The 10,094-nt window shown below is 39.7% G+C and overlaps 1 protein-coding gene across 4 annotated transcripts in view; it reads left to right on the forward strand.

Moving 5' to 3' along the window:
- The window catches only part of LOC133519782 (netrin receptor UNC5C-like), a 172,736-nt gene extending 163,789 nt beyond the window's left edge, over positions 1-8,947 (forward strand). For all 4 annotated transcript variants that reach the window (XM_061853872.1, XM_061853875.1, XM_061853874.1 and 1 more), the window contains 5 exons: positions 4,087-4,224; positions 5,267-5,414; positions 5,698-5,819; positions 6,140-6,373; positions 6,813-8,947. In XM_061853872.1, the coding sequence (XP_061709856.1) occupies positions 4,087-4,224; positions 5,267-5,414; positions 5,698-5,819; positions 6,140-6,373; positions 6,813-7,981 (1,811 nt within the window). In that variant the 3' untranslated portion in view covers positions 7,982-8,947. The remainder of the gene's footprint in view (positions 1-4,086; positions 4,225-5,266; positions 5,415-5,697; positions 5,820-6,139; positions 6,374-6,812) is intronic.
- The last annotated feature ends 1,147 nt before the right edge of the window (positions 8,948-10,094 follow it).

Genomic DNA, 10,094 nt, shown 5'->3' on the forward strand with positions numbered 1-10,094 from the left:
CGGCCCACGCGAAACGACGTCTTTCGACGGGAAAACGGCGTTTTGCCGTAAAGCTGTTCGCATTCGTACGACGCTGTTTGCAGCCTACCGCACACGTTCGCATTCATAAATCTCCTTATACCGCCGTACGGTGCCGGAAAGAGTTGAACGGCTCCGATCACGGCCGAGTACCTACGATAAGGACCGGTCAGAGCTGGCGGAAGCCGTTCAGCGTCTTCGACGGCCGAACATAGCTCAGGTTGTTACTAACAACCAGTCTCCAAAAATGAGATTTACGATTGCCGATCACCCGCTGTCCTACATCTGTTCGTCGGACTCAACGGCTGTACGTGTGCTGTCTGACGTCTCGACGGCAGGACGGAGCACGGGAGAGCCGACCGTCGCTTTAGGGTCTCCCCAAACTAGTCGACGCCGTTTCGGCAAATCGCGTACGGAAAAAGCTTTATGTCAACGCAATAAGAGCGAATAAGTCATAAATCGGCTCGGCCCACGCAAAACGACGTCTTTCGACGGGAAAACGGCGTTTTGCCGTAAAGCTGTTCGCATTCGTACGACGCTGTTTGCAGCCTACCGCACACGTTCGCATTCATAAATCTCCTTATACCGCCGTACGGTGCCGGAAAGGGTTGAACGGCTCTGATCACGGCCGAGTACCTACGATAAGGACCGGTCAGAGCTGGCGGAAGCCGATCAGCGTCTTCGACGGCCGAACATAGCTGACGACGGCCAAACAGAGCCGATGATGGCCATAATAATCGTAAAACATTTTTGGATCGAGTCTCAAACGAGGATATCGTAAATTAAATTCACCTTCACTTAATCTATATTGCCACAAAGAATCAACCCACTGTCGCCTCCGCTTTTGCTGCTGTTCTAGCTCTTCCAACAAGTAGGCTACGATAAAAATGCTGGTAAGCCTTTTTTTTTCCATGCCCATCTACGTAAAGTATCCATCATCACAGGTTATTATATAATATTTAACAATTACCAAGGAAAATAATCTTACAGGTCTGTTCAATTTCAAACTCAGGTTGTTACTAACAACCAGTCTCCAAAAATGAGATTTACGATTGCCGATCACCCGCTGTCCTACATCTGTTCGTCGGACTCAACGGCTGTACGTGTGCTGTCTGACGTCTCGACGGCAGGACGGAGCACGGGAGAGCCGACCGTCGCTTTACAACTGTTGCGATAGCAAGTCGCAGGCGATCGGGCGTCTCTACGGCCGCAAGGAGGATGAGACTGCTAAACGCAGGTGTCCAACCGCGGAGACGGTCGATCGGCTAAATGCGAATAGTGTGGTGTAAAACACTCGGCGAAAGCCGACTCCGCGTCGACTGGTTTGGGGAGACCCTTACAACTGTTGCGATAGCAAGTCGCAGGCGATCGGGCGTCTCTACGGCCGCAAGGAGGATGAGACTGCTAAACGCAGGTGTCCAACCGCGGAGACGGTCGATCGGCTAAATGCGAATAGTGTGGTGTAAAACACTCGGCGAAAGCCGACTCCGCGTCGACTGGTTTGGGGAGACCCTTAGGCGGTCCGCACGCTTGTTTGTCACTGTTGCACACTTATAATAAGGTAACTTTACCATCCTATGAAGTTACCTTCTTACTTATCCATTAATTTGTAGCATAGGTACCTAATGTCATCATCATCTTCCGAAAGTTGTCCCGGCATTGATGCCACGGCTCATGGGAGCCTGGGGTCCGCTTGGCAACTAATGTCATGAATTGGCGAAGGCAATAGTTTTTACGAAAGCGACTGCCACTGACCTTTCAACCCAGAGTGTAAATTAGGCCTTATTGGGATTAGTCCGGTTTTCTCACGATGTTTTCCTTCACTGAAAAGCGACTAAATAAAATGATATTTCCTGCATAAGTTCCGAAAAACTTATTGGTACCAACCGGAGTTTGAACCCGCGACCTCCGGATTGAAAGTCGCACGCTCTTACCGCTAGGCCACCAGCGTATCAGCATAGGTACCTAATGTAATATTTTTTAAAATAACTCGATATTTTATACTAATTACGATAACCACTTCTGTGTCCTCATTTAAATTGAAAAGCGAAAAAACTGCCGTAACATAATTGGCTATTTCAATCTTATCGCCCTTCCATATCAAAATAATCAACTTATCACCTTTTTAACATCAAATAGCATTTTAAAATTGTTCAAATTATAACGAACTGCTAACGCCCTACACAGCCAGGTGCAAAAAGTTCCCCTTTGCAACTTCGCTTAGTTTGTTCTTTATGTAACCAGTCAAGTGGTACCTTTCAAAGGCTTTGAATTACAGTCTGTTGGAACTTGTCTGCGCGGAGTTGAATAGTTGCGCAGTTTTGATATGTTTCTGTTCGAGAATGCAGACAAAAGAATGTACTGTTTAGACACTGTTTTCCTTTTTGAAACACATCATGAGTTGATAAAAATATCGAATAAAAAGTGAAACTGCATTTTGTTTCCTAAACAAGTTTATTGTTATATCAATTATTTTTGAATTTTCACAATATCGCTATCGTTTTCTTCGATCCGAACGAAGTACTTCTCTGCTTAAATAATGACACATCTGAAACATAGTGATTTAAAAGAATATGTATGAGACTATGCATATTCAGTACCTGCCATAAAAAGAACAAGCCAAGCTAAAACTGAAAATTCAAAAGTTCAATGCACTCAACAAATGCATACGACCAATATGTCGCAAGGCAAAGAGCTATGCTCATAAAATTAGCAATTGCCTATAAAAAGCAACTATGTGGAACACACCGTCGCCTCGTTTTTAATTACTCTGGCAACATTCGAGATCGTTATCGAGTTATCGAGCGATGGCTTTATTCTGACTTCCTTGTATTTAGAAGCCAAGCAATTAGCATCCCTTTTGCCACGACCGTAGTACATAAAATTGGCAGTAACAAGGGCGAACGATATAAGACCTTATGAAATGAGCAACTAGTATCGCGGCAATGTTGGAGATAATTCTTTAGGGTAAAAGTTTAAAATTCATTTTTATCGGAGATCTTCAAAAAGTATTTATTTGGCCTTATTTTTAAAAGCGTAAAATGCTTCACTCTTTTATTACTTTTAAAGAGTAGCTTATTGAAATAACACAGTTATTATAATTTAACTTGTTAGTAACCGTCTAAGCTTCTATTAACTGTCACTGTCTCCCACGTGTCCAAAAAACACTTCATAAAAAGCATCCCTTCATTTTAAAAGACTGGTCCTTTCACGGCAGCAAATTACACAAAAAATACTGGTTAAAACGAACTGCTGCGAGCCCAATCGTAAACTTGGAGACGCGATGACATAAATAATATTAAGGCATGCTGCCAGAAACTTGTACCATTCCATTCCGACGCTTGAAAACAAATTTACATCTACAAACACCACAATTATCATTCCTTCCATATCGTCAAATTTTATATTGACACTCCAAAACTTTACGCGCATTTCTATATTTGTCAAACTAGGATCAAGCAGGTGATTATTGTGGTTCATTTTATAGTTTTAAAGAAACCTTATAACCCTTTTTTAAATCATCAACATCATGGTTCCCTCACTCAATAAAAGTTTGAGAGGCAGAAAATGGGAGCTAAAACTTACTTTGTAATTTATTACGCTTTGTTTGAATGTTGAAAGCGTCTTCAAATGGCCGAGGGAAACGTCGGTGGTTGTGAAATGAGCTGTAAATCAAAACGCTGCAATAGGATAAAGGCTAATGTTTTGAGTGAGTCGTAGCAACAATAATATTGAGTTGTTTACATCATTAACACAGTGCTGCCGCGCTGTTTGGTGAATATATACTTAGAAACATATTTTCAAATGTTTCTTATTTGAAAATACTTTTACTCATTTAACTGTAAATTCGTGTTTACAGCCATTTTACAGCTCGAAATAGATATTTTATGAGAACACCAAACTTTTTCGATTATCATTAAAAGTGTTGGTGTTTTATTATCAAAACATTAAGCCATAGTGTTTGTAAAATCTGCATATAAAAAGAACCAAGCCGCTAACTTGCCCATTCCCGACATTCTTGGCACCTATCCTTTTATTTCCCCTGCTAATCTTCCGTTTTGTCCCCAGTTGCGGCGCACAGCGACGTGCCGCTGTACATCGGCATTGCAGTGGCCGTGGTCGTGTTCCTGGCCGGCGCGGCTGTGGTCTACAAACTGCTGCAGAAGAAAACGAGAGACCATTCACTGTATACTATGACTAGAACAGGTGGGGATTTAAATATATTGACCTTCTTTCAATTATACCTGGCTATAGCTCTGTCAGTGCTGAAATGTAGTCCAGTTGAAGCAAAGTTGTAATTCATTTGTATGGAAATATTAAGCTAATACCGTAATTGCTTGCATTGTTCGCTTATTTGTGCACATTTCAAACGTGCTGCAGTGTTTTATATTATAAGTAGGTAGGTACGTATTTTTTGTTATAATTATTTGTTATGTGGATATCTGTTGGTTTAGCTAAATAGCATTAAATGTCAACCCTTAGGCCTAAGATACACTTGCAAGCTTTAATTACGTGAGTAGGGACTTAGCTTTACTACAGAATAAGAGATGAATATCATTATCTCATTCTAACAAATAGCTTTGTCCCTATTTACGTAAGTAAAACTTACAAGTGTATTTTAGACCTTAAGTCCACATTTGGTTGCGCATTAGTGCCAACGAGCCCATGTGAACCTATGCTTTTTTATCCAATTTCAATACTTCATTATTGTGTTTTGGAATATAAGTAGCTCAAGTTAACAAAAACAAGTTACATTAAGACCGCAGAACATCATTAATTCATTATTGACAAGTGCCTACTTCATAATGAATCAATTTACACATAAGTCTATACTGTACGTAGTCAGTTAACATTTTGGACTTTAATGCAGTGTTCTATTTTTAAAACATCATAAATAAAAGCGACCGCGTTTATATACTCATGAATAGCATTCTTTATTATAAGTATCGGATTCGTAAGCAAAAAAACATAAGCGTAATATTGAATGGCTATAAATATTTACCTCGGGCGGTGATGGCATTAAAATGTTCATTGCACTAAGTTATGATGAGAAGTAGAGGTGACGCATAAAAATTGGCGTTGCACGTTGGTACTTTAACTCGAAAAATTAATAAGGCACCTATTGAATATAAAATTTCCTACAATTATAAAAATAGTTAGGTATCAACAAAATCCTTTGAATACATAATCGTGTATTTGTGAAAAGCATCCTTATCATTAATGGAAATTATATTTCTTCATCGAACAGATTTCCAACCGGAAATGTACCCAACAGTAGAGAAACAATCCCTGTCCCTGGCCCCTGACCTGATGCAGCACCGGCCACCTAGATACGAGCACCCCCAGGCCGACACGCGGGCCGAACACCATTACGATGTCCCCCATCTAACCAACAGGTAATCCTTCGTTCTTAACAGAAATTTGACAGTTTTTTCTTGGCTTCTAACATTTGTGTTCAATTATGTCTTTGAGCAGCTTTCTTAACGAAGTTTAAATAAATGCGTTAGAAATGGACAAGCGAAATGAACTTGGTATTTGGTTAGTATTGCTGATTGTACATAAGAAAATGAAGACTCTGAAACAATTACAAGAACTAGAGTAAATTGCACATTTATTAAATTTAGCTAATTTGGAAAAGAGAACAGTTTCATAACTCTAAACTGCACGTAACTTCTACAGCTACGCTTCTCCAGTCGATCACCAGATAACTCCATGCGCGTCTTCCAAGGGTCAAAGCGAAGACTACGATAGCAAACCGTACAGTGAATCAGAACATTCCGTTTCCAGTTGTTTCACTAGTTGTAAGTATCCTGAACCAAATAGCGCCCTTTCATCATTGAACTTGAAACATGACAAAGTCAGTAAAAAAACTCTTGAAGTGCCAGAAAATTGACATTGAACTTTACTGTATCTAAGTTACCGAATAGTTCATTCGTAACATTCGCCTCGAAAAGACAGTCATGCAAGAAAGAAAAGTAATGTGCTTCCCTTATAAAATACCCTGAATTCCTTCCTTGCAAAACTGCACATTCCAGTACTACAAAATTTGAAGAGCTGTATTTTCATCATAACAGCATCGCCTTAAACTAAAAAGCACTCTATAAAATTCATGTCTTTCTAGCGGGGTCTATGTACGATGCAGCGAACGAATCAGTGACGTTACAACTAGCGGAACTCGTGTCAAATTCGCCGACTTCACAATCGTTGTCCGTTTCGAGTTCTGGATCGAGATTGGCCCTGCCAGCTGCCGGAATAGCGCTATCGATTCCTGAGAATGCCCTTAGTAGGGGCCGTAGGGAGCAGATGTATGTCGCTGTTGTGAGGGACGATAGATTCAGGCCAAGACTCGGTAAAGGTAAGTACGAATATTGCATTTATTTTAGCAGAAACATCTGATTCTTTAAATGAAAAAGTGAATAAAGTTTAACGTCATCATTGCTTAGCGTCGTTATTGTGACGTTACTTCGTATATAACATAAAATGTTCAATTCCAGTAGCGTATTTGCCTAATAATGTTTCAAAACATTTAATAAATGGTTTGAATTACGATAACTGCCATAAACTTGCATTGCGCATTTTGATTTCACGTCTTATAGTAAAAAAATAATTGATATTTTATAAATAACTTCAGTGCCTGAAGCACTACTTAACCAACACTCTTATACTGAAGACAGCACATTAAAGTTCACCATCTCGTTCTAAAACCCAATATTAGAACAGGAGGCGTAGAAAACACTGTAATTATTGCTAGTGTCTATCCTATTCGTAGTCTCACAGTTAATTCTGCCCCGCAGGTATCACGCAACTGAGTCCAGTAGTTAAGTGCGGACCTCCGCGACTGCAATTAAACAAGCCGGTCGTCCTTCAGATTCCGCACTGCGCTAGCCTCAAGCACGGCTTCTGGAACCTCGCCCTCTATGCCATAGACCACAACAATAAGACAGACAACGCCCAACCCCAATGGAAGAAAGTCGTCAGTCTCGGACAGGAGACCATAAACACCCCAGTGTTCACACAACTTGACAACGACAAGATATACTTAGTTACAGACATGCTGTCAACTTTCGTGTTAGTAGGAGAAAGTTTTAATGGCAAGGCGGTCAAAGCTTTACAGTTAGCTGTTTATGCTCCCGCAGCGCCTAGTGAAAGTTGTTCAGAATATAGTATAAGATTATACGTATTTGAAGACACTCCTTGTGCACCATACTATTGTCAGGAGCAAGAGAAAAAGTTAGGAGGTGTACTACTTGAAAGAACTAAAACACTTCTATTCCAAGATGGCGGCTCTAACCTTTGTTTGAATTTAGAACACATTAGTCCTGGCTGGAAAGCCAAACCAGGTATAGGCTATCAAGAAATACCATTCAACCATATCTGGAGCTCTAATTACAACGCCCTACACTGCAGTTTTGTACTAGAAAGAACTCACGATTGCGACTCTATAGACTTTAGCATTTCTGCATGTCAAAGAACCAACCCATCTTATAAACAAACATTCCGAATATCTCTAGAAGACATGAGAAGTCGGTCGCCGCGCGGTCGTTCGCCCCGCGCTGAATCGCAGCGCAGTTTCAACATAACTGAAAATCTTTTAGAGGCTCGTATGTGTAGGAGCGAGGACGGTGATGCGAAACGAAATGTCACAGTTAGCGAGGCGGGAGTTAACGAATGCTCTAGCGAAGGCCCGTTCAAATTGAGCGCGAGGGTTAAGCGACAACTATGTGCTATACTAGACCCACCGAACGCTCGTGGGAACGACTGGCGGGCCTTAGCCGCAAGACTCGGGGTAGATCGTTACACGACGTGGTTCGCCACGAAGAGTTCTCCGACGGAGACAATTTTGGAGCTATGGGAATGTCGAGAGCGGGGTCCCGGAGCGACAGCCGCCCTTGCCGCCGCCTTGCGACAGATGGAACGACACGACGCCGCCGATTTGCTACAAGGGAGACCCTCTTGGTTATGAATTCATTAAAGTCGATAGCTTGGTGTAAACTTGAGTGACAAAGACATTTAGGGAACTTATTACAGCAGCAGTGCTGGTTATAAATGGTGTTTTTGTAGTTTCTGTGCTAAAGCTCGTTTAGAAAGTATCGTAAGTTCGTATACTGCGTTGTACATTAGAATGAACAAAAGGATTTATATGGATGACATGTTGGTAATTTACTGAGTAGTTTAAATGTTATGTTAGTGGAAATAGTCTTGGCCTTGGCCTAAGTTTGTAAATCGTGGTAGTATATTTTGTATAGACCATTATTACGCTGTAAGATAAGCGAGGAAAATAAATTATATTAATATAGTAGCAATAATAGTGCCTACGAAATCTTTTAAAGAAACACTGCCAACCTCAGATTGGCATTTGTTATTTTTTACTCTTAAGTGTTTGGTGTTTATTGTATTGGAAAATAATTTATGGCCAAGTTTGTTTACTTTGCTTTTTGTTTTAGACGCTTGAGTATTCAAATGTGCCAAATCTCAGATGCCACAGCACTTTGGCAGTTTTAAACATAACGCAACTTATCAGAGCTTACTTACTGTTGTTGAATAAAAATAGCTTAGCGTCCTATTAAATACTACAAAGACTTAAGCAGATTGCATTTACTACTTAAAATTGTATCTCACTGTACTTTATACTTATCGAATCTTAAGGCTGATGAAGTCATTCGTCATTGTAAAATGAACTTAGGAGCTATTAGCTTTCGGTCTACTTTATAATGGAAAATCTTAGATCATCCCTTTCTGTATATAAGTAATAGATTGTAAATACTTCATGTATCGCGATCATACGGTAGTGAAATAACCATGGTTTTGTAAATTGGATACATGCCACAAGTAGACTATATTATTATATTTTTGTTAAAGTGATGACTATTAAAATAAATGGATCTGTGATACTTAAAATAATATGAAATAAATTATGTTTAACTGTGCACTTTATTCGTTTTATTCTAACAATGGAATTCGTTTCATCCGTGGTTAATAGTGTCAGACCAAGCCAAAGAATAAGTAATAGTACTACCGTACAGAAAAGAACCTTCCTACAAAACCGAAGTTTGACAGCGATTCAGCGATTCTGTCCCTTTCTTGAGTATGGTACTACCCCATTCGGATATTTAGGGGTGTCAAGTCATTATCTTATCTGTGGTCGTACACACAAAGGGACTTCAAGTTGCGGTAACCCTAATAATTGCTCGGAGCAATGCTGAGTCGAACGGAGCCGAGAAAATCCGAAAGGAACAGTTTCGCCCCCCTGACTATGCTTACTCGGCAGCGATTGTGATAGCATGGACTGTGCAAGTGTTATTTTATACGTCATACTTCTATGAAGTTATGGTTTTTAAATAACACTTACACAGTTTGTGCTATCAAAAACACTGCCGAGTGAGCTTGGTCTGACTCTATATGGATACCTACCGACAATACAGATAGTGCAAAATATATTTTATAATGGTACGAAACCAATCTCGAAATAGCGAAAAAGTAATTGTTGTCGGGCTGGTCCACTTTAACATCTTCTTGGCCAAAATGAACGAAGCTTTCCATTTTGTTTTCGCTATTTATGGATTACTTTTATTGTAAATGTAGTTTATTAGTATGATCTATAAACATAGTATACGTTAAATGTATCCAAACGATTATTCTCTAGTTAAAACACAATAGTGCAGCTCCTAAGCCTCAACTTGGCATGCATATCTTTTACGTTTATAAAAATAAATAGAACTTAGAACATGCCGAGAAGTTACTGTGTCTCCATCCCCCAACTCCCCCCTACTTTTATATCCCCATTTTTAATTCTTATAAATTTTCATGTAAACTGAAAGCTACAGTAAAAATGTCTAGGGGAAGTATATTCTCGATAAAATTATCTACAATATCGTCTTTGGAAGTATATTATAGTATGTAAATATGTATACTTTATTGTACATAGATACAAAAACACGAGAAATAACGTTACAAAGTAAATTAAATACAACAAAAGTTATAGTTTTCATATATGCTTAATTTCATCTAGATATATGCATGTCAAGTTTTGTGCTTTCTGCTGGATGGAAACATACCTCCATATCCATACTAAATGG

Source organism: Cydia pomonella, chromosome 7 (genome assembly GCF_033807575.1).
Source record: "Cydia pomonella isolate Wapato2018A chromosome 7, ilCydPomo1, whole genome shotgun sequence".
NCBI classification, from domain to species: Eukaryota; Metazoa; Arthropoda; class Insecta; order Lepidoptera; family Tortricidae; genus Cydia; species Cydia pomonella.